Source organism: Panicum hallii, chromosome 6 (assembly GCF_002211085.1).
Source record: "Panicum hallii strain FIL2 chromosome 6, PHallii_v3.1, whole genome shotgun sequence".
NCBI lineage: Eukaryota > Viridiplantae > Streptophyta > Magnoliopsida > Poales > Poaceae > Panicum > Panicum hallii.
This window is the reverse complement of record NC_038047.1, coordinates 42,035,483-42,057,920: the sequence shown is the minus strand read 5'-3', so window position 1 is coordinate 42,057,920 and position 22,438 is coordinate 42,035,483. Positions and strand designations below refer to the sequence as shown.

General features: G+C 48.4%; 4 protein-coding genes across 16 annotated transcripts; 2 read left to right on the top strand and 2 right to left on the bottom strand.

The window, feature by feature from the left end:
- Positions 1–4,084: 4,084 nt before the first annotated feature.
- On the top strand, positions 4,085–8,414 carry LOC112897340 (squamosa promoter-binding-like protein 14). The gene is made up of 3 exons (XM_025965617.1): positions 4,085–4,919; positions 7,088–7,224; positions 7,316–8,414. Exons 1-3 carry the CDS (start codon positions 4,525–4,527, stop codon positions 7,969–7,971), a joined length of 1,188 nt encoding a protein of 395 aa, XP_025821402.1. The 5' UTR covers positions 4,085–4,524; the 3' UTR covers positions 7,972–8,414.
- Positions 8,415–11,242: 2,828 nt separating this feature from the next.
- LOC112896261 (G patch domain-containing protein 11) lies at positions 11,243–13,486 on the bottom strand. 8 transcript variants are annotated; one of them, XR_003229403.1, is made up of 5 exons: positions 12,784–13,486; positions 12,327–12,392; positions 11,988–12,092; positions 11,701–11,803; positions 11,243–11,628 (listed from the first exon to the last, which is right to left on the bottom strand). XR_003229403.1 is itself a non-coding variant. In XM_025964183.1 (4 exons), the coding sequence occupies exons 1-3, from the start codon at positions 13,405–13,407 to the stop codon at positions 12,033–12,035; spliced, it is 750 nt and encodes a 249-aa protein (XP_025819968.1). In that variant the 5' UTR covers positions 13,408–13,486; the 3' UTR covers positions 11,243–11,628; positions 11,988–12,032. The 8 variants fall into 8 exon arrangements, 2 of the variants coding, with proteins under 2 accessions (XP_025819968.1, XP_025819969.1); XR_003229407.1 differs by having other exon boundaries at positions 11,243–11,562; XR_003229405.1 differs by having other exon boundaries at positions 11,708–11,803.
- Positions 13,487–14,436: 950 nt separating this feature from the next.
- LOC112897573 (probable leucine-rich repeat receptor-like protein kinase IMK3) lies at positions 14,437–17,518 on the bottom strand. 6 transcript variants are annotated; one of them, XR_003229679.1, is made up of 5 exons: positions 17,401–17,464; positions 17,226–17,328; positions 16,897–17,048; positions 15,744–16,004; positions 14,441–14,734 (listed from the first exon to the last, which is right to left on the bottom strand). XR_003229679.1 is itself a non-coding variant. In XM_025965907.1 (2 exons), exons 1-2 carry the CDS (start codon positions 15,317–15,319, stop codon positions 14,490–14,492), a joined length of 339 nt encoding a protein of 112 aa, XP_025821692.1. In that variant the 5' UTR covers positions 15,320–15,480; the 3' UTR covers positions 14,437–14,489. The 6 variants fall into 6 exon arrangements, 1 of the variants encoding a protein (XP_025821692.1); XR_003229681.1 differs by having other exon boundaries at positions 17,024–17,048; positions 17,226–17,518; XR_003229682.1 differs by lacking the exon at positions 16,897–17,048.
- A 1,397-nt stretch (positions 17,519–18,915) lies between these two features.
- LOC112897788 (flavonol sulfotransferase-like) lies at positions 18,916–20,212 on the top strand. The gene is made up of 2 exons (XM_025966184.1): positions 18,916–19,445; positions 19,558–20,212. Exons 1-2 carry the CDS (start codon positions 18,916–18,918, stop codon positions 20,051–20,053), a joined length of 1,026 nt encoding a protein of 341 aa, XP_025821969.1. The 3' UTR covers positions 20,054–20,212.
- The last annotated feature ends 2,226 nt before the right edge of the window (positions 20,213–22,438 follow it).

Below are 22,438 nucleotides of genomic sequence, written 5' to 3'. Positions count from 1 at the left end.
TCAAGGGCCATTTGGGAGAGCTCTCCTAAAACGGCTTGACTGGTGAAGCCGAAGCTAATGAAGAAAAAAAATATCTTCATCCAACTTCTAATTTATTTTCCAGGGCCTTTTGGTAGGGTCGTAACAACAGCTTCAGCGGCTTCGATAGAACTGTACCAAACGGAGTGCATACAAACTGGCTTCACCGCTCTAGCACTTGGAAGCTCATTTTCTCTCCCTCCCTACCCTCATAAGATCATAAGGAGTTGGTGGAGCAACAAATTATGGCTCCACCGGCTCCGACTCCTCTACGCTACAGTGGTGGAGCTGGAGCTAGGTGAAGCTCCACCAAAAGAAGTCTTACCGCGGCTTGCAAAACGGTTTTGAAAGTCGGATGTTGCATGTAGCCTAAGAAAGGAGCCTTACCACGGCTTGCAAAATGGTTTTAAAAGTCGGATGGTTGCATGTAGCCTAAGAGGGGGAGGACGTGAATGGCGCTTTAAACCTTAACCTAAAACTCAAACTAGTCTGCCCAAAACATAAGCTAAAGCATACTATCTAGATGTGCAATTAGGGTTCATCTAGTGAAACTCTCATCCTAAAAGAGTTTTGCATCCTATAGTCAATCCTAGCTTGATACTACTCTAAAAAAGTAAGACACACAATTTGCAAGTATAAAATGCGGAAATGGAAAGAAGTGATGAGAGGAAGCAAACTCTTGACACGCGATTTATCCCGTGGTATCAATAGACATAGCCACCCCTAGTTTACGTTGTTGAAGCATTAACAAAGAGTACTGCTTCTTGGTCACCAAATCTCTTCGGGACACTCCTTGACTTGCCACTAAGGCTAGACCACTAAGGCACACGCAGAGTTCCTGGTCAACTCGATGCCGCCTTCACTATGGAGCTTCCCACAAAGAAGTGATCTCCTCGTCCCCCGCACAAAGCCTTCATAGCTCCACACCAAACCGGATGGTCGATGACTTGCTGGCGAACCACCAGGACTCCAAGTGGCCGGCACACCGAAGTACAAGCTGTGGTTCACTCTAGAACCAGCACAAGCAACTACACCTTGCACACTCACTCAATCTTGAGCTAGCCTAGCACTCTCACTCACAAAGCTTGTGTTAAACTTAAGGGTTTGATCAATGAGCTTTTGGATAGCTTGGAGAACTTTTTTAGTATGTGGGTAGCTTTACACGAACTCCAGCAGCCTCAAATGACCCGGGTTGAGGCCTTATAAAGGTTAGAGATCCACTCCTAGCCGTTCCAAGCTTTTGCCAAAAAATAGAAAGTGTCGGTTAAACCGGTCACATGTGTCGGTTTAACCGGTATGTCGGTTTAACCGGTCACACTGACCCTGCTTTCTAGCCGTTGAACTCCAACTACTTCCATCAGTTGACGTCATTGCACCAACTTCTTGCACCGATACCCGTCGGTTTAACCGGTTGTGAAGGGTTTGCTGAGCCAACCTTCTTCAGCTCAAAAATGCTTCCTGGGTAATTGTAGCACTGATGCACTGATGCCTTCTTTTGCACTGTCGGTTCAACCGGTGGTACTGTGATTTCTTCCTTGATCCCCTATGCATTGCACCGACGCCTCTGATTCCCAACGTCAGTTTAACCGGCCGCAATACCTTAATTGTCTTCTAATTTTTTCAATGCACCGATCAATTATAAAAACCAACCGCCGGTTCAACCAGTGGCCTGTTGCCTGCAGAACTCGTCCAATTCGTTACCTGTTTGAGTTCTTTCTTCTTGTTTTGCTTTGCTTGGCCTTTGCACTTCATTCTTGGGACTTATTAACATTTACTTGACAACTTGGTTAGTCCCAATGATCATATTATCACTAAATCACCAAAATCATAAACTATGGCCTAACGGGGCCATGTTTCTTACAATTTTCACGCTACGGTATTGTTCACCTACATGACCGCTTAGTCCGTTACACGTAGTGTAAACGCTACAAAGTGGCTAGCCGCGTACATTTAATCAGCTATTTATCTTGTTTAATGACCGTTTAACTCGTTTAAATGGTCGTTTGGTCCGAATAAAGAGCTAAACGGTGGATTACCGACTGTTTATCATTTACCATTTAGGCTAACACTGCACTACTGTATCTTATTTTGCGCAAAACAAGTGAAGCCGAAGCTTCAATAAGCTCTTCCGAAAGAGGCTCTGCAAGGTAGAGCTCCCACCATATTCATTCAAAAAAAAATTGTTGCTCTCTAGTATGTTTTCCTCTACAGCTGAATGATGCGGCCATCATGCTGAAAATGGCATTGCGGCCTGTGAAAATCCGTAGAGATCAGAAAGAGGAGAGGTCTAGATCTGGATGCCCGTTCCGGGCGAAATATTCCTCCCGTGTATGTGTGCGCCTGTCCTCCCGGCTTTCTTCTGCTCCCTACTACTAAGTAGCTCCGCTTTATTCCGAGCTAGTAGGGCTTGCTCTCGGCTTCTGTACCTGGAGGTTTCACTGCAGATTCCAACGGGCAAATGGAAGTAACAGCAGTACACGGTGTACTGCCACTGCCAGTGAGAAGTGAGAGCATGGAAAGGCTCCAAGAAGGCCATGCCAATCAGCTGGTGTTGTGAGGCGACCTTCGCTCCAAGAGATTGTTACCCGCCAATGGAAGGAGTCCACATGCAGGGGGTTTAAAATACGGTAGGAGCCATGCATCTTGTCAAGCGCTAAAGAGGAAATGCCAGCAGAAACACGTACTTGGGTTGAAAAAAAAACTCTCGCTCGCGTTTTGATGGATTAAGGTACGTGTTTGTGCTGGTACGTGTTTCTACTCTAGTAAAAAAAACTCACGCAATACATACAGACGTGAACACTCATACAAACATATATGCTCACAATAGGAATGTAAGCATGCACAGCCTAGCCTACGTCCATGAGCACTTCTGAATGATCAAGTCATCATATGCGCTGTGTTTTCAACGACACATCGTTCAGCACAACGGACCTAATCAACTGAGCTGTGTTCGCTCGTTAATATTACTTATGGGCCATAAATAAAATAAAATGGATGAAAAAAATTCATGTGTATGTTTTCAATACTTTCCAAGTGATCATGTCCTAACATTGGCTACGTCCAAGAAACTTTCCAAGCACCAAGTGGTAGATATGCAAACCACTGAGCACGGAGGCGCACGTACACCACGCGGCCTACGAGACCCCCGACCCTGAACCTCCCCGGAAGTGGTGAAAAGGCGTTTGGTAGTTCAAAAAATAAAAAAACACACCCCGGTGTACAGTATGTGGCCTCTTACCACAAAAGGGCAAATGAAAAGCGGCACCCGGCCCACACGCTACAGTACTTCCCGGCCTTCTTTTACCCCCGCGGGGACGGTAAACTCCCGCCACCGCCACCTCGCCGGCTCGCGCTCGCTCGCCGCTGTCAACTGAAGAGAGCAGTCACCAGCCAGCCATCATGAATGCTCACCCATCATTGCTGCCACCAGGCCGCGACCCAGCGCCAGTGGGCGCTGCATGAGCAGTGCCATGACAAGCCCCTTGGATTTGATACCAGATGCCCCTCCCTGTGTCTGTGGCAGAGAAGAGATGAGGCTGGCTGGAGGGGCCCAGCCTCCAGGGGGGAACATCTACTGTGGAAGGCAGCAGCGTGTCTGCAGCAGCGGCCTGCTGGGCTGGGCTGGCCCGTCGCTGCTGCCAACACACGCAGCCGTGCTGTTCATTCATGGCCTGCTACGTTGCCTCTCTCTCTAGCTCGGCCCGCACTCTCTCTCTATCCTCTCACAGTGACGCAGCGTGTCACTGAGCCGGGAGAAAAAAGATAGCTTTATTTTTTTCTCTCCCTGTGTGATTTGATAACTGGGGCAGGGCTGTGGCGGCACTGTGCCGCGGTATAGGGCGCCAAAGATGGCATGCCGCTCGCTCGCTGCCACGGCCGGGCATAGCCTTTCTCTCTCTCCCGCGCTCGCGATACGCTCCCCTCGTGCGCCAGCCGGCCAGGATCCGGCCTACAAAAACCCCGGCAGCAGGCGGCTGCCAGGCATCTCGGCACGGCCGCCACACCAAGCATAGCAAGCGCGCAGCCACCTGCCCACCCAGTCGGCCGGAAGCCCGGAGGCCGGAAACGAGAGGAAAGGTGGCTGGCGCTGGCGCGGGTAGCTAGGCCGGCTCGTGTGCGTGCGTGAGAGACCGTGCGCGGGGTCGTCCTGAGGAGGGAGGAGGGAGGAGACAGGAGAGAGAGAGAGACGCTGCTGGGAGGCCAGCAGCTCAGCGCCTCAGCCTCGCCCTCTCTATCACTCGCTGTCACACACACACGGTCACACGCGCACAGTGGAGGGAGGGGGGAGAGAGAGCACAGGGGAGTTATTTTAAGGGCAAGGCGCCCGCTCTTGTTCCTCTCCTTCGCCACCTCCCTCTCTTTCCTCCCTCTTGGAGGAGAGGAGAGAAGAGGGGCCCCCAAGAACCACCACCAACACCGCCGCCGTTGCGGCTGCGGTCTCGTCATCGCCGCCGCGCGCTTCGTTCTTTTCGCGCCGCGGGGGGGACACGAGGGCCGCGGGCAGCAATGGAGGCTGCCAGTGCCGGCGGCGGAAGCGGCGGCGGGGGCGGGGACGACCACCTGCACGGGCTCAAGTTCGGCAAGAAGATCTACTTCGAGGACGCCGGCGCCAGCGGCAGCGGCAGCGGCAGCAGCGGTGGCAGTGCCAGCGGCGCGAGCGAGCCTCCGCCACCGCCGTCCGCCTCGCCGCCCAGGGCGGCCGCCGGCAGGAGGGGGAGGGGCGCGGCCGGCGGGGCCGCCGGCTCGTCGGCGCCCCCGCGGTGCCAGGTGGAGGGGTGCAACGTGGATCTGACCGGCGCCAAGACCTACCACTGCCGTCACAAGGTGTGCGCCATGCACTCCAAGGCTCCCCTCGTCGTCGTCAACGGCATCGAGCAGCGCTTCTGCCAGCAGTGCAGCAGGTTACCCGCCATTGCTCTCCTCTCTCTATCTCTCTCTGCTGCTGCTGCTGCTGCTGCTGCATTTTTTTAGATTTATTTTAAGTTGGCATTTTCGTGCATTTGCTCTGCTCCCTGTGTTTTTTTAATTCTTTTCGTTCTTTAGGGTTTATATATGAAGACTACATGGAATTAAAAAAACAAATTCAAGGTTTATGGGCACATTATATTAGATGCGCTATCTAGTAATATTTTAGCATAGGTTTTTTTTCGAAGGACTTTTAGCACAGGTTGATGATGGAGCTTCCGTCTATAACAACTGTTTTGTGATATCTGCTGTTTTGGGGGAAAAAAAAGAGTAAGTACAAAAACTTGCTTTGGTATTATACTTTTATGTTTCATTTGAATGGTGCTCATGAGAACTTTAAAGTTGGTAGGCTGATGGATGCTCCTATATGTATGATAGAGTGATGTGACTCAGCCTGCCTGCCTGTCAGTTTGCTTTGCATTAGATTCCTGAGTTAACTTAGTATCTCAATGATGCCAGTCAGTAAATTAGTCATTAGTATATGAAGTTTGCATTCGGCATGATCAGTATTGTCAGTGGTCCCCTAAGGAAGAACTGGGAGAAAGATCAAAGAACTAGCATTTGCCACCGAATTCTAAGGGTTACAACTTGTAAAGTGATAGTATTAAATGTTTAGTGCCTCAAAGAAGTTTTAAATATTATATCTTCTGTTACTTGACCAGTCTAGTTTATTCACCAGTTCAAGCTCTGCGAGCTTTCTAGTCCTTTCAGGTATATAGCTGTTGTTAGTTTAATTTCATAAATGGATAGTCTCTGGAACAACACGTTTCATAATTAGTATACACATAGCATACCAATTTTCATTTTCACTGCCGATACTTTGAGACCCCACAGAAAATTCCAGCTGTTTGACACCTTAATGGTTTGAACAACACGAAAGAGGGGATGAAAGAATAAGTGGAATTAACATAACCAGTAGCTAATTAATCTCCCTGTCTTATATTTGATAAACATCTCATTTTAAAGCAAAGTTTCTGGTCCTTGTCTTCTAGATTATATTTGGTACTTAAGGTTATGTTGATGACTGCTTTTGCCATTTTGTTTGCCATGCAAATTACTAGCGGGGGGGGGGGGGGGGGGGCGCTGAACAAAAACAAGAGACTACATTTTTTTAGAAAAAAATATAAGGAGGTCGGGCATTATTTTATTTTTTTTAAAAGGAGGAGGTCAGGCATTAATTATAACCGAGTGATCAGTATTGTTATAACCGAGTGACAACTGCAACCTTGTGCTCTAGTACTAGGCTGCATGCAAGGCTGTCCTTGCATCACCATCAAAAGAAAGTATTGACTCAATTCTGGATTTGAGCTGTGCTAATCCCTAATGCCACATAGCCAAGTATAGCAATAACTAGTGCCCTAATGTGTCATTAGAAAAGCTAAGTTGGACCACACGCTTTCTTGTGAAGGACACCTGCCTCCACACTAGAAGGACAATTCATTGGTGGATGTGTATTGTTGCGTTAAACCCAACATCTCACATCTCTATGAATGATTACAGTCTTGTTTAACGTACACATGGTTCCTTTCTCCTTTTTCCTTTATTAGTTTAGATGCGTCAATGCAATTATGGAAGCCATAACGATAGAGTTTGATCTTTAATGAATGTGCAGAACACTAGCCTAGGAAGAAGAGGAATGTTACTCTTCAATGTACTAGAATTGCCACTGGCTTTGACCTGAAGTGTGGTTTTCCATATCTATGTCATGCTAATGCTATGCATGCTACTAGTAGGATAAGCTAATATTATAAGATAGTACTTGAACTTGTTATATACTGTTATTAAGCTGCACTTTAACTTTATTGTTATTATGATGTTTGCTTTATCTGTATATCTTTTTTATTTTCTGCTCAGTTTACATTTTAAATAAAAAAATACTCCCTCTGTTCTTAAATGTATGACGTTTAGGACAAGCAAATTAGTTCATTTTTTGAACTAAATAGTTTATCCTAAATTTGGACGGAGGTAGTATCTATTTGCACTTAGACTCTGAGATCTGGATATTGCAACTTGTATGCCATCATAAAGTTTTGTCACTGTTCCTCACCCTTTAAATTTATAAAGAAAGCTTGAATCATCATTTCTCTGTTCACATAAACTGCAGGTTCCACCAGTTGCATGAATTTGATCAACAAAAACGCAGCTGCCGCAGACGCCTTACGGGCCACAATGAACGCCGGAGGAGGCCGCCTGCTGGACCTCTTGCATCACGCTATGGTCGCCTTGCTGCATCCTTGGGCGGTAACAAAGCCTCCTTTTTTTTCTACCTTGTGGTGTGCTTGCCACTTTCATTTTTTTTTTGCCTTTGCTAATGCTCGTGTGCTTAATCCAGGAGAGCCTGGCAGGTTCAGAAGCTTTCTGTTGGATTTCTCATACCCAAGGGTTCCAAGCAGCATGAGGGATGGGTGGCAGGCGGTTCGTCCTGGGGAAAGGGTGCCTGGTAGTATCCAGTGGCAAGCAAGCTTAGATCCTCATCATCACAGTGCAACCGCAGGATATGGTGCCCACTCATATGGCAGCCAGGGTAGCTCCTCATCAGGGCCACCGGTGTTCCCCGGTCCGGAGCTCCCTCCGGGTGGATGTCTTGCAGGAGTCCCCGCCGACTCTAGCTGTGCTCTCTCTCTTCTGTCAACTCAGCCATGGGATACTACCCAAAGCGCTGGCCACAGCCGTACTGCGTCAATGCCTGCAACAGCGGGCTTTGATGGCAACCCTGTGGCACCCTCCCTCATGGCGAGTAGCTACATTGCGCCAAGCCCCTGGACTGGCTCTCGGGGCCATGCAGGCGGGCGCAACGTGACACCTCAGTTGCCACCTGAAGTCCCCCTCGATGAGGTGCATTCTGGCTCTAGCAGCCATCATGGCCAGTTCTCAGGTGAGCTCGAGCTTGCCCTGCAGGGAAACAGGCCAGCACCAGCGCCGCGCATCGATCAGGGCTCCACAAGCACGTTCGACCAGGCCAGCAACACATCGGACTGGTCGCTCTAGGAGGCCAAATAAACCACCACCGATCATAGTCGCTCGGAGAGATGGAACTTGAAGCCTGATGCTGCATGCCGTTTGCTAGCTTCAAGCTTCCAGTATGATATGTAAGAAACTCCTGTAATGTCAGGCGACTAATTTCTTTTGTGGTTGTCCATGAACTCATCTGTTGTGTCATGTAGACCTCCATGCTTTGAAGTTATCGGTATGCTTGTCGAGGACTTTACTCGATGTATTAATCTCATGTTCATCCTGAAGTTTGCTCTGTTCAGTTTTTGGATAATCACTGGAAACATGCATTCCATCTGCCGGCTGCTGATATATACCATTTTTAGCTGATATTATACTTAATGATATTATAGTCTAGCTCAATTCTGAATTCTGCCATATGGTTCATCCATGCTGCTGGTACTGTGATCTTTACATCTGAAGCAGACGCACCTTTCAGCAGAATGACCTGCAGAAAAAGCAGCCATGGCACCACGCATCATCTCTGCTGGTCTGCTGGATATTGTACTTAGACTGCTAAACTGCATGCCTCTTTTTGCTGTACCCTCTACTGTTGCCTGGCACTGCCAAGAATCGGTTCCATGGGAGTTTTGTTTATGTAAAGCCAGACCACAGACGCAGCGTGGCTTTGCAGCATGCTCTCAGCACCAGTGGTGTTGTGTTGATGAGGCGACTGAGGCCAGAATGAGATCCATGTAGCAGCTTCTTTCAGATCTTCAAAACTTCACTCGGAGAACAGTGGTATATTCCACGAAAAACATCAAAACTTTCTTTCTTGCGAAAATGATTTTCTTGGAGAATCCAAATTTGTTGCACGCATCTCCTCTTTCCAGAAAAGAGGGGAGGGACTAGCCCCTGCCTAGGAAGGCATCTCTGATAAGCGAGCCTCGAACCCCGGCCTCTTTTGTCAATCACTGTTGGTCTGTTGTGCTGGTGTTTCGTTTCTTCCAGACTCCAGAGAGTGGTTTCTGGCTTGGTTTGGATTTGTTGTGCAAGCTGACACTGTTGGGGCTCAGCGAAATTCCAGCTTTGACCATTGACACTGTGACAGTACACAGTGATTAATAATTCCAGGCATACCGCCAGTGACAATGGATCCTAGACGACACACATCAGAGATTCCATCATCGTACTGTACAAAGTTGGAGAAAGTGGGGTTGCAAATTCACGAGTCTCATCTCTCAACTACAAACTCAAGCAGATGTCCAAAAATATAGTTCCTCCGGTCCCTCGGTTGGAAAGCTGATACTTATTTACGACCTGCAGACTAGAAAATTGGCCGTTAGAACATCAAAGCTGCAATTTCTACCTAACAAACTGACATCGTATATATGCAGTTACGATAATAAGTTTAATCTTGTCATTTCACTTTCTATTTTGTAAGCGCAAGCAATATGGCATAGAAGCTGGTAAGTGCATTGACAGCAGAAGGATACAAGGGCAATAAAGCCCAAGGCAGTGCTGTTATTGTTCTATTCTTCTATCAGATGCGAAGATACTATTATTACAGGCATAAATTTGAATAGCACCACAATTGTTAGCGCTAATGCCATCGCACAAGGTAATGTGATACACGTTCCAATCATGAAACAGTTTGTCAACAATTTGAGACCAAAAAGTTAAGAGAAGTTGACCTACATACTGAAAATTACCAAAATCCAAAAGCATACAATGTATCATCTATTCATGAATCCACTCAAAGTCAATTCCTGTATAATAAATACAACAGCGAAGGAGGTTGCAGGAGAATCACCCAATTTTACATACTACTACTTTGAATGTGCTGACAATAAAGCATTACAGAGCAGGAAAAACAGTGAGGAACAATGTTCAGGTATGCAAACTATTGGCCTCGAAAGAATATACAAATCGTATCATAAATGCCATTATTTTCTTAAGCAGATAGTAACAGGCTACTTAGCCAAATCAAACAGACAGCAAAGAACAACACAAGCAGGCAGACAACTCCAAACATTTGTGGATTGCAATTTAGCTTGACAGAACCTGCTAGAATTTGTTCCCGATCTTTCGATGAGAATGGAGATAACTCGATTTGAAGGAGGATCGACATTGTGTTGCCCAACTATAACACCACAAGGGTTGTGCCTTAGCGACAGTTACATTGCCTCCGATTTGTGTTGTTCTTGTTGTTCCAAGAATAACCTTAAATCTGCAAGCAAATTAAAGAACAAGTAAGAACAAATGGACAAACAAATAGCACATAGACCTTGCCCAAAGGATGAATCCAATGCACACAAGTTTGGAGTTCTAAATCAAGCAAACAGGTGGTCTAATCGACACACACGCTCACCAGAAAGTCGTAGAAGCTAAAATACAACAAAACAAAACTCAACCTTCTCCAAACGACTGGGGTATGTATTTATACATGGGAGACAACCAGGAGGCGTGGGGGAGGGGGGAGGGGGTAAACCCTAACATAGAATGGCCCCTAGTCGGCTTAACTTGATACAAGACTGTTGGCCCAAGACTGGAGGTCCGAATAGCTCTCTGTAGTTTTTAGGCGACTCCGAACGCATCTAACGGTTTTTCTTGGTACATCTGAAAGTAGACTTCAAGATCTTTCCAACAAGTGCTCATGGGCCTCGAACACCCTTCGGAATAAAGAATTATGTCCTGAGAAAGTTGTCAGTTCCTGGAGGTCCAAACTGACTGGCCGAACTTAATCCTTCCTTTCCTCATCCTTCCACTTGTTTGTTGTCATTGTAGTCCATTCTTCAATCTGGTTCATGTTCCATATTCCTCTAGTCATAAGAAAATCATCACAAAACTTTAGTAGCACCCCATTCGTAGAATAACTTGTTTGGATAGCGAGAAACGACTGTACCTAGTAGTTGAGTTGTCGTGCACGAGCTCGAGTTATCTGTCTTTGCTGTGAAATAGGTACGGCTGTATCAGCAGAAGGGATGTCCTCGTCATAGCTATCATTGTAACTGTTTCAATTTTCTAAACAAAGAATCATGCATGGTTGGTGTAAAAAAGATTATACTGGCAAATTTGTTGCCTGCATCTACTTTTTTATCCGGTGACTATTTGTTATGGTGTTTTCCCCTTTTATTTCAAAGAGCAGTTTCATTCTTCTGTACAAGTTGAAAATGTTGCTGTAGGAAAACAGTCTGATTCCAAGACCAAACAGAATGAGGAACCTACATTAGAAAACAGACCAATGAAATTGCCTTTGGCAGGGTCCAAACGCTCAAAACTGTGCAATGATGCAGTTTCAGCCAGTGCAAAATAAGAATAAGCCTCGTGCTAAATAATGCTGAAGCTATATGGCATTATGGTAGGAAGCAGTGATCACAGCCGTTCCTACGCATATCATCAGCAATCATGGATCCGCATACGACACACAAGACTTGCAGCAAAATTGACATTGCAGTGTGCAGATATTCCATTCTAGCAGTGGACTGTAATGGCTACAAAGTCAAGCAGACAAATTAGCCAAACGCCCCACCCACCCACACACACACACACAGCAGATATGCAATCTTCCTGGTAACTATTCTCTTCTAGCTATGAAGTGCCTTGATGAGGATTGAAGGCCTTCTGAAGATGTTGCTCGGCTTCAGTCTGTTGCATAGCAAGAAGTAGTAAATATCCGCATATCATATGGAAACCCATCTTTCCAGCTGCAAACTGATGAAGAAGGATATAAACCTTAGTATTCATGTTGAGATATTGTGCATTTAATAGGGAATAGTGATTTACATCTTACAAGTCTGGAGGGGATGGCTTCCAGCACTTGCAGGGTAGTAAATTCTGTCCTATTGTCAACTTAAGGGTTCATCACCTTACATAAAATGGCTACAAACTATAATAAACAAGAAGTATAAGCATAGCCCACATGGCCAACAGAAACAAGACATCTCTAGTGCTCAATTGTGTCTGTTTGATAATGACAAGAGCACAAAGCTTGTGGCGTCCAGCATATTAGGAATCCAATGCAGTACTCCAATCATGACTGAACAACATTGCAGTGAGTATAGAATCATCACCTGTTTGTATCTAGGATAATTCTTTGTCACCCTTAATACAACAAATCAATGGTCATCCTCATTAGGGCCAGGGCATTCCTTTGCCAGTGCTTCCACTGATTCATACTGAAAAAGGGGAAATGACTTCGCTTAAAAGGCATGGAAGATGCTCTATCAAAGACTCAATTTCTAAAACTGCTATTGAAATTTTGGATCATGCAGTACAGGGGATGGAGGAATGCGTGCCAACACTAACTATAATTTTGATTTGAGCTTCCAAAGATGCAATGTAACTGGATGGCAAAAGTATCCATGTTCTCCAAACACAAACAGTCTATTCTTCTCCAGAATAAAGCTCACCTTGCATCCACAATATAGGCAGTACTGGTATTGATTGCGCAACTTGGATAATATATTCTGCAAATCCTGCAAGACAAAACATGGAATGTTAATCTCGCCATTTCAGAACTCACAATTCATATCCATGTGACTCATCACTGCCTTCACATGGTACAATATGAATGAACAGGCCTGCCATTATCAGGCAACAATAAGCATTTATGTTTAGTCCTTTCGTGAAGCGAAAATTTCGACAATAAGCATTTATCCAATTATGTTATGCATACCAAAAATCTTGGTCCTGATCACGTTGGTGAAAAATAAAATGACTAAGCAGTCCCGTCAGAAATGTAAGGGAGTGCCAGTTTCCTAGTGGATCGCACGACACACTGGGCGTCTGGGCCAGTGATTTCAAATCTGTGACCAACAGAACAAACATGGGTGTGAATTTGGAAGCATAAGAGTAAATTGGGACTACCTCTTCTGTGATCACCTCCTCTTCCTCCTCTGCCTCTTTATCCTTGTCCTCCCCCTCCGGCGCCGGCGGCTCCACCTCCCGGTTCTCCAGCTGCGCGAGCGCCGCCTCGGCCTTGCGGAAGTCCCACACCAACCTCCGCCCCCTCCACTGCGTGCTCTTCCTCGCCCTTAGCTCCCCCATCATCTCCTCCTGCCGCCTCCGCTCCATCTCCACCGCCTCCCGCGTCTTCTCCGTCGGAGCCGGCGCCGGCGCCGGTGCCACCGCAGGCTCCGCCCCGAGGCCAGCCCTCGAGCGGCGGATCTCGATGCCGACGGGCTCGGCGGCGCCGCGCGCCCCCGGGTCGTATCCCATCAGCTTCAACATCCTGAACCCTACGTTGCTCTCCGGGATGGCCTCCGCGAGCCGGGCCATCGTGCGTGCGTCCTCCTCCCGCTGCTTCCTCTCGCGCTCCTGCTTCCACCGCTCCTGCCACGGCACCCCCTTCCCGCGCTTCGCCCGCGCCTGCGCCTGCGCGGGTGGTTGCTTCCGGCGCCCGAGGTTACTCGATGGGGTGGAGGAGGACGGACTCGGCGGGAGGAAGTGGGAGAGGTCGCCCATGTAATCCTCGTCGGCGTCCGGCTCCATGGCGCGCCGCGGGCAGTGGCCGGGGTCGGAGTAGAGGCTAGAGGGAGACGGCCATACGGGCCAAGGAAACAGTGGGTGAGGTTTGGTCGCCGCCGACGAGGTGCTGGCTAGTGGGCTTTGGCCAATGGGCTCACGGTAGCTTCGACTCCGGATTGGGCTTTTGTTGCGATTGGTTCGATTTGTTTCCATTTGTTTATTGGGCTGGTTTCACTGCTGTCGGCCTGTTTTCTTTTTACGTTTCCGGGAATCATTCAAATTTCCAGAAAAACAAACTGATCAGTGATCAGCATCTCAGAGCTGGACCATATATATCCACATAAAATATTTAAATTGGCATTTCCAAGTGATAATACGAGGCTGTTGTCATCTACGTCTCCAAGTAAGTAGAAATTTTGGAAATAAGCATTGTTTTTCACTGCTAGAGGTTGAGTGGGTGGTGTGGCGAGGTGGCGGGATGCCGCCACCGGGCTAGCGGTTGAGAAGACAACTGGTCGATCAAGACATAAGCCGGCGGATTAGCGTGGCCGCGGACAATGGTGGCATATCCGGCTGAAGAGGAGGGCGGCCCCTCCCCTCCCACCTCCCTCTCGCCGTCCTCGCCGTCGACGCTGCAGCAGGGCCAGCGTGCATGGCCAGCAGACTACGGCCCGCCTCCCACAGAGCCGTGACCGGCCCCGGGACAGCGCGGGGCCGGCGCAGCTCAACGGCCGGCCTGCCACCGCCGTGACCTTCCCCGGCCGGATCGACAACATCGGAGCCTGCTCGCCACATAGCGGCACGGCTCCAGGCCACCGTTGCTCGTGGCTGCGGGGCTACAGCCCCCTCCGCCCTCGATTCGCCCCTCCACCAAAGCACGCTATCCCGGGCTAACCCTAGCGTTGCCCCTCACCGCCAACGCGGCCGCCGGCTACCCGGAATCGGCTCTGCCGAGCCTGTTCCCCTGCTCTACTAGTGATTGGCGCGCGCCTTGGCGCGGGAATACTTTTCGTGTTGATCATTGAAAAGAAATCATTGCTTGAAGAACATAACTTTTTTTGTTTATGTCAAATATTTCCCCGAGGATAAACATAATATATGTTTGTTTACATCAAGGCACTACATGACCATAGCAAGCAAAGCTTGTACAGAAGTAAAATTTCTTGTGCCATTCTAGCTAACCCGAAGTTGGGGATCTTGGGGTTGCATTGCTCCTCGAGGAGGACATTGCTGGCGGTCAGATTGCCGTGCACGATGCTCATGTCATTGTGGAGGTAGGCCAGGCCACGGGCTGTGCCCTTGGCGATTGTCATCCGCATCGCCCAGTCCACCGGCGTGTTCGGAGCGCGAGCTGCATCCATGCCATTCATCAGGAAACATCAAGTGTCAGTACACAAGTTCAGAGTTTCAGTTTCACAAAGTGTCAAAAAGTGCAGAGTTCCAAAAATGAAAGGAATGTCAGGTTGGGAACAATTTATCAATAGATTTCGTAAAAGATGGTGAAGCGGTACTGTTGAAACAAGAAAGGTTTTCCCTTTACTTGGACAAAGAATGTCTAATTCACAACTCAACTGTTAGCAAAACAGTGTTAGGACGACTTCAGAGTTTCAGTTCACAGTTGGCGCAGAGTTTCAGTTCAGAAGGTACTGAACTGAACTCTGCAAAATGTCAAGTTGGGGACAAAATTATCAACAGATTTTCAGTTCACAATTGTCGAGAGTTTTAGTTCAGAAGGTATTTAACTCTACAAAATGCTGAGTTGGGGACAAAATTATCAACAGATTTCAAGTATCAAAGTTTAATAATGCTTATAAAGTAGCACTATTTGAGACAAGAAATTACAATCCTTTACTTGGACAACACATCCTCCTAATTGTTCCACCAAAACCAATACGAGCACTTCCTGCATGCTACTGAACTTGTCTGCATTGGTCATGATTCATGAGATGCTCTGACTGACAGGATTTTTGACATGTTAAGGTCTAAACCGAGTTCATTCTTATATCTTAATAATCAAAAGCGACTGCAATGCAAAGTTGGCAACTCTAAGTTGACCTGCTAGCAGAATTACAGTTGCATCAAGCTTTGCAATGTCTGAATTTGTAAATATTCAGACTATGCCTTTGATGAAATATATTAGCAATTAACAAAGTGCAGGAGCTCACATACCAATTCACTAATACTTAGCGAAATCAATTGGCACTGTGCCTATGCAGCAAGCATTTCTCGTACCAATATGTTTAACAGAAGTTTAAAGAATTAGCTTTAAGTGGGATTTGTTAACCATATATCAGAATTCAGAAATTAGTAATGCTGGACAGAACAAGAGCAAAGGACATCGCAGGGATAAGAACTCTGACCGTGCAAAAATGAGGTGAGGCTGCCCTTGGGCATGTAATCGAAGACAAGCAGCTTCTCCCCCTTGGGCCCCAGGTAGCAGGCCCTGAGAGCCAGCAGGTTGGGGTGGCGGATCCTGCTGAGCACCGCCGCCTCGGCCTCAAAGTCCTTGTGTCCCTTGGTGATCTTCTCCCTAAGGCGCTTGACAGCCACCAGGTTGCCGTCCTCGAGCGTGGCCTTGTACCCCCTGTCAGGCTGCCATAGTTGGGGAGGATATGCTTAACCTGATAATTTAAAACAACATCAGAATTTGTTAAGAGTAACTCATATTAGTCCATGTGGAGCTCTGTAAGAAACAAAGGGTTTGATGGCAAAAGCATATGTCCATGCCAAACCTCATGCTTTACTTTGCCTCTGTTGTTCTCTGTAACTACATTTTGCAACCCTTAGGTTGTCACTTAATTAGTAAACGTATGTTTGGAGAACATTCGAATATTGTGAAAACATTACGTAACTATTTAGCTAATATCCATGATGGGAAAAAGTCAATCAGGTAGACATATATACAACTGTTGCAGCGAGGTCATCGAGATGACAAGGCCTTCACGTGGATCACTCAACAGGCAATGAAATTCTAGGACCCATGTCATTATAAACTTATAGTGGAAATCTGACCTTAAAAAAAGCGGAACTGTGTTCATGTTCAAAAGCATAACAAAGATACCATTGGTTTCGAAACCAATATGCAAGGAGGTAATTTTAATGTTAACTGATCTTCAATATGTACCATGATTAATCATGAGGCACATTGTGGCAAGGGTAAACTGAAAAATCTTGTCTATCAACATAGCCACTGATATACATTGTCACATGCAGAAAAGAAGTCGTTAAGGTAGGCAGATGCACCTGTGCTGCAAATGCAAGGTCATCAAGGCCTCATTTGCATCACTCAACCCACGTCACAAACCTAGTGGCGAGCTAACTTTAAGAAACCAAAAAGATTAACGAACTATATTCAGATTCAAAACTGCAACGAAAGGATATTATTCTGCTTTGCAATGAGCAAGGGGATCATTTTAACAAAGCTTTAATATACTCTATGAGAAATCATGCAGGCTTATGGTGGCAAGGATCAATTGAGAAAACTGATCTATGGGCATAACCATCAACACCTACCTTGGGGCAACAAATATGAGCCAAAACCATTTAATTCTCATGCAGTTATTGGTGGCCAGGTTGGACAAATATGAGCCAAAAATTATTTAACACGTAATGCTATCCCTGAGCTCCAGGATGGAAGTACCGTATCCACCATGGTTGGACCAACTCTGCAACAACGGCAAGAGAACATTGCAAATGAAGAATCAGGAAACCCAAAAGAGCACGCTAATAAAGAACCGTGCACTGGACACATATGCACAACCACATCGAACACCTTGCGTGCGCCACTATTGCCCTTCCAGCGGCAGCCGAAATATTTTGCAGAAATAGGATGCAGCCAGTACCTGATCCGAGTGCAACTCCAACCTCATGACCACCACGCTCGAATCTGCCGCCACTTCCGTAGTCAACCCGTTACACACCTCCGCCGCAGCATCTCGCCTGCAACTGCAGGGCACCAGGGTACAGACAGGAGTTTGGTTTGGCGGCCGCCTCTACTGTAATCGCCCGTGCTTTCACCTCCACTGCCGTTGCCATTCGCCCACGGTTCTCGAGATGCCGGCGGAGTTTGAGGTCGGCCATACTAAATTCGCGGATCCTTTTTCGTTGTGGAGTCCTCGACAAGGCCGGCGGAGTTTGAGGTCGGCCATAGTGCTGGGAAGACGAGGCGACGATGGAGCTCGTCCACTGGCCGCCGGCTCTATCCATGTCGTGGAGGCGGAGGGGCCGCCACAGGTACGCCGCACGCGGAGGTGGAGCGAGAATAGACGAAAGAGAACAGGGGACGGCCAGCGAGGTTTGCGAAGCTTCCAGCCAACCGGGGACGACGCTAGATGCTAGCATCAAACGTAGATCGCTGGTGGGGTAAATTAGCGCCGTGAAATGAAAATCTAACGGCGCAAATTATTCTCGCTGACGTGGCCACCCGGTTGGCCGCGCGTTTTACGGATACCTAATTCGTGACGGGGAAGAGAAGGAAAGAAGAAAAATGATTAGGGAAGTTCTCCAGAGTTTCCAATGCAAAGATCTAGACTCAGATAAATAGTGCTCATGTGCTGCGGGTTAATTCATTAGAAGTTCAGGGTTCCAGTTGCAAAGTCTCTGTCTTTAGTCATTTCCTCTCTCTTTTTAATTCTTTAAATAGGCTGAAAATTGATTAATCCAAAGATGAAAAATCAATTTTTATTGAGCTCCACATATGTAGATCTATGCAATAGTTACATAATATGACATGTTTTACTAGAAAGTTTTTGCTGTAGATGCTTGGCTATGCTTTTTAGTGTGAAATTCATATCTTTACTCTACATATATGCAGTTATCTTGCTCCAATTACTATGAAAATTTTATGATAGGCTATTTATGTGATGTTTAATCTGTGGTAAAAATTTCAGCTTCATTGGTTCATCTATAACTAAATCTACTTCCTTAAAATAAAATACATCAGGTCTATTAATTACCAAATTTTATGATGCAGGGTCGAATTCTTCTCATTTCGCTGCTACATTAAGCTATTGGCTAATTATGCTCTGCCCTCCATAATAAATAATTTTACCCCTTCTTTTACCACAATAAATATAGCAGAAAAAAGTTATAGTTCCATTTCGATATCCAAAGTAGTAAATTACTTAAATAATAGCGTCATGATGATAGAATGTCCAAAATAGATATCAAGTACAATAAGAGACCGCAAACTATGACGCCTATACGAAAATATCGAAGCGGCGGATTTATCTTACCTACGTTGCTTTAAAAATTGTACATTTGCCTACATACAATAATTACTACTCTACATATGAACTAAAGTTTATATCAACTACGATACTACGACACGAAATACATGTTCTATGCGCACCTTTGTAGTATGAACATATAGTAGCTACTGTACAGCATGAAGTTATGGACACCGACAGAACAGAAATAAATTCAAACACATGGCATCTTTTGCTTGAGGGCCAACGCCCCACCCACCTGATTAAATAAGCACAACGCCCCACCTGATTAAATCAAAACCCATTCACGCACCAACTCCACTCCATGGCGACCGCGAACGCACCCAGCGTTGTTGGCCCGGTGCCGTTCACGGACGTCTGCGGCGCGAGGCCGGGTCCCGTGCCTCCGCCCAACGATCCCGACGACGACGACGCCAGTGCCGCCGCGCTCCCGGGCGACGGCAGGCTGCGCCTGCGCTGGTACCAGGGCACGTGGGTGCCTCGGGTGTGCGTGCCGGGGGTCGTCGCCATCCGGCAGGGGAGCTTCGCGCCGCGCCGCGGCGACGTCGTCCTCGCGAGCCCGCACAAGTGCGGCACCACGTGGCTCAAGGCCCTGGCCTTCGCCACCATGGCGCGGGGCGCGTACCCTCCCGCGGGCGCGGGGCACCCGCTCCTCCGCCTCAACCCGCACGACTGCGTCCCGTTCATGGAGATGCTGTTCGCCGACGGCTCGGCCGGGAGCCGCAAGATGGGCGCGCTGCCGTCGCCGAGGCTCATGGCCACGCACATGCACCACGCGATCCTGCCCGCCTCCATCAGCAACAACCCCGACTGCAAAATCGTCTACATTTGCAGGTACACGCTGATCATCATCAGGTGTTTGATTTGATTTAAATATATGCTTCTTATATATTGGTGTCTAGTACTAGTAATTACCGGTGCTAATCACAACGATCTGTTTCGGCAGGAACCCCAAGGACATGCTGGTCTCTCTGTGGCACTTCGGCAGACGAGTCCAACCCGACCTCGCGTTCTCCGACGTGTTCGAGCACGCCTGCGAGGGCGTGTCCTTCAGCGGCCCCATCTGGGACCATGTCCTGGGCTACTGGAACGCCAGCAAGGAGAGCCCGGAGACGGTGCTGTTCCTGCGGTACGAGGAGATCCTGCTCGAACCCGCCGGCAACGTGCGGAGGCTCGCGCGGTTCGTCGGGCAGCCGCTCTCGCCGGCCGAGGAGGCGGCCGGGGTCGCCGAGGACATCGCGCGGCTCTGCAGCTTCGAGGCGCTGCGAGGCCTGGAGGTCAACACGGCGGCGGGCTCCGGCTCTCTCCTCTTCCCGAACGGCGCCTACTTCAGGAGAGGGCAGGCCGGGGACTGGGCCAACCACATGACCCCGGAGATGGCCCAGCGCCTGGACGCCGTCATGGAGGAGAAGCTCCGCGGGTCAGGCCTGTCCTTCGCGTGATCGATCGATCGATGTACTGTTTCAAATTCGGCCTACCTACATGTATGAATAAAAGGAAGCTCGCTGTAAGCTGGAGCACGCCTTATTGCATGCATCGTCGTCTCGGCTCTTGCATGCTGTCTTGCACACGAGGCTTTTGTAATTTTCCGATCAGTATATATCTATCACCAATGAACTCAGTAAATCCTTTCCGATACTATTTCTGAAACCTCTTGCTCTTGAGAGTTGCTTGCGATGCGTGGAAGAATGGCTTAGCAGGCGTTGCACGAGGGGATTTACAATAATAGCATCAATTTATCAGTGATAAGTTTATTCAGACTTTTGACCGGGTTTGATGATGGGTACTGTCGGTACATACCTCCTGCTATCTCCTGCTAGTATGTCCAACCCGAGGGGTGCGAGGTTATCCGTAACCTCACACTAAGCCTTTGGGTGACGGGACGTACGGCCAGGACCTGACAGCTGGGGTCACGGTCTCCGGACCTCACCCCGCGCTCTAGCAGGTCCGGCGCCTCCACGTGCCCACGAGGACAAGATGCTCAGGAACGGCTATCGCGGGCCCGGACATCGCGGGATGGTCCGGGTCCCTACGAGTGGAAGCCGGACCCCCGGGGGGCTGTGCGCCTGGGCCGGCCAGGGGGGCCCGGACCTCTCTCCCCACCGGGGAGGAGGTCCGATGCCGCCACGTGCCCCTGAGGAAGCGGCCGCTAAGCCAGCACCGCCACGTGTCCGGTGGCAGCCAGCTTTCTACGGGAAGCCAGACCATTAAATGCGGTAGTTGGGGTGCGCGTACCCGAGACAGGGCATGGGCTGCCCACTGACACGTTGGGCAGGTATGCTGACACCGCGGTAAGCCCGCCTGTTACCGAGGCGGCGCGTCGCATCACTGCACCGCGTGCGCGGGCAAGGGGTGTGTGGTCACATCACGGCGCCACGCGCGTGAGCGAAGGGTAATTATGACCTGCTGCAGGAGGGCCGCGGCGTGCGCTGCTATAGTGCGCGGCTACAGCACGGCAGGTCAACATAGCCTCTTCGCCTGTCTGCAGGAATTGACCCTACAGTGACAGCACATGTCACTGGCAGCAGATACTGTGCTAGCGAGACGGCACATGACCATACCTTGGTACGGGATACACATGGGAGCCGAAGAGAAAGATTTCGAATCTGTAGCATTTAAGGCTACAATGTGTATATTATTTAATATGTCGCCGGGTCCAACTGTCGGGGCCCCGCTCAACCTATAAAAGAGAGAGCGCGCACGTTAGAAGATAAGGGCTCAGGTCTTCACACACACAAGTCTTACGGACACTCAGACTCACAGGCAATACAACACACAGTGGACGTAGGGTTTTACGCTCCGGCGGCCTAAACTGCCCTCTAAACCCTTGTGTACTTTCCATGTTCATACGCCTCTTGATCTAGTATTCCTTGACTTCCCCAAATTTATCCTAAACTAGAATTAGACGGGTGCATTCCGCCACCCGACTCGAGAAATCCTTCCATAGGTACGTCCTTCAATAATCAGTCATGTACGAGTACAGGTTACGTGCGTGCTATTGACGCAGACACATGACCTGACCACCTGATGTGTTCAACCTACTGCAACGTCCGGTTTCATACGAAGTTCCAATCGAGCCCGCAGAGCTCGTCCGGCGTCGGCGCGGCGCCCGGAAGTGGTAGGGGCCGATAGCAAGAGAGAGGCAATCGGGGAGCTCGTCAGTTTTGCTAGGTGGATGATTTCGTTATTCGATTTTACAGTTGAATGTTGAAAATTAGAATTTTTTATAGCTTGCTATATAGTATAAGCTGAACTTTTCTCTTTCTATGTCCTAGCTAGAACATAGACGTGGTTCTTATTTTTTCTAACTTTGATTCATGCTGGATGTACAAGGACGCCATTGAACGGATTGTTTGCGCGATGCGCACCATTCTGCAGCCGTGCGAGCGGTCCAAGACGGTGAGATGCGTTATCCACACCGGCTCGGTCGTCGCGGCGTCGCCGCTCAAGGAGGACGGCCAAGGGTTCAAGCACTTCGTCGATGAATCCTGCTGGACCCCGCTCAACCTGTCCTAAGCAACGAGATCGTGGATGTAAGCGTGGCGCTAGTGCCAGCGAGTGTCGCTGGCTCTGTTCACGATTTTCTCTCTCTCCTCCTATCTCTCCTACGTGGATCTGCTATAGTGAACCACTATCGACCAGTTAGCCATGCCCTAAGGAACCGGTCGGCGGTAGCACCGTCATGGACGACATCACTGTATATGGGCCGTGGGTGGATGAGGTACAGATACGGCTTCTGTAGGCTATATCTGTCGATTGTCGCCTAAAGTGACGCCTTGACCTACTCAACTCAAACTTGTAATTTCATCACTATTTAAGAGATAATT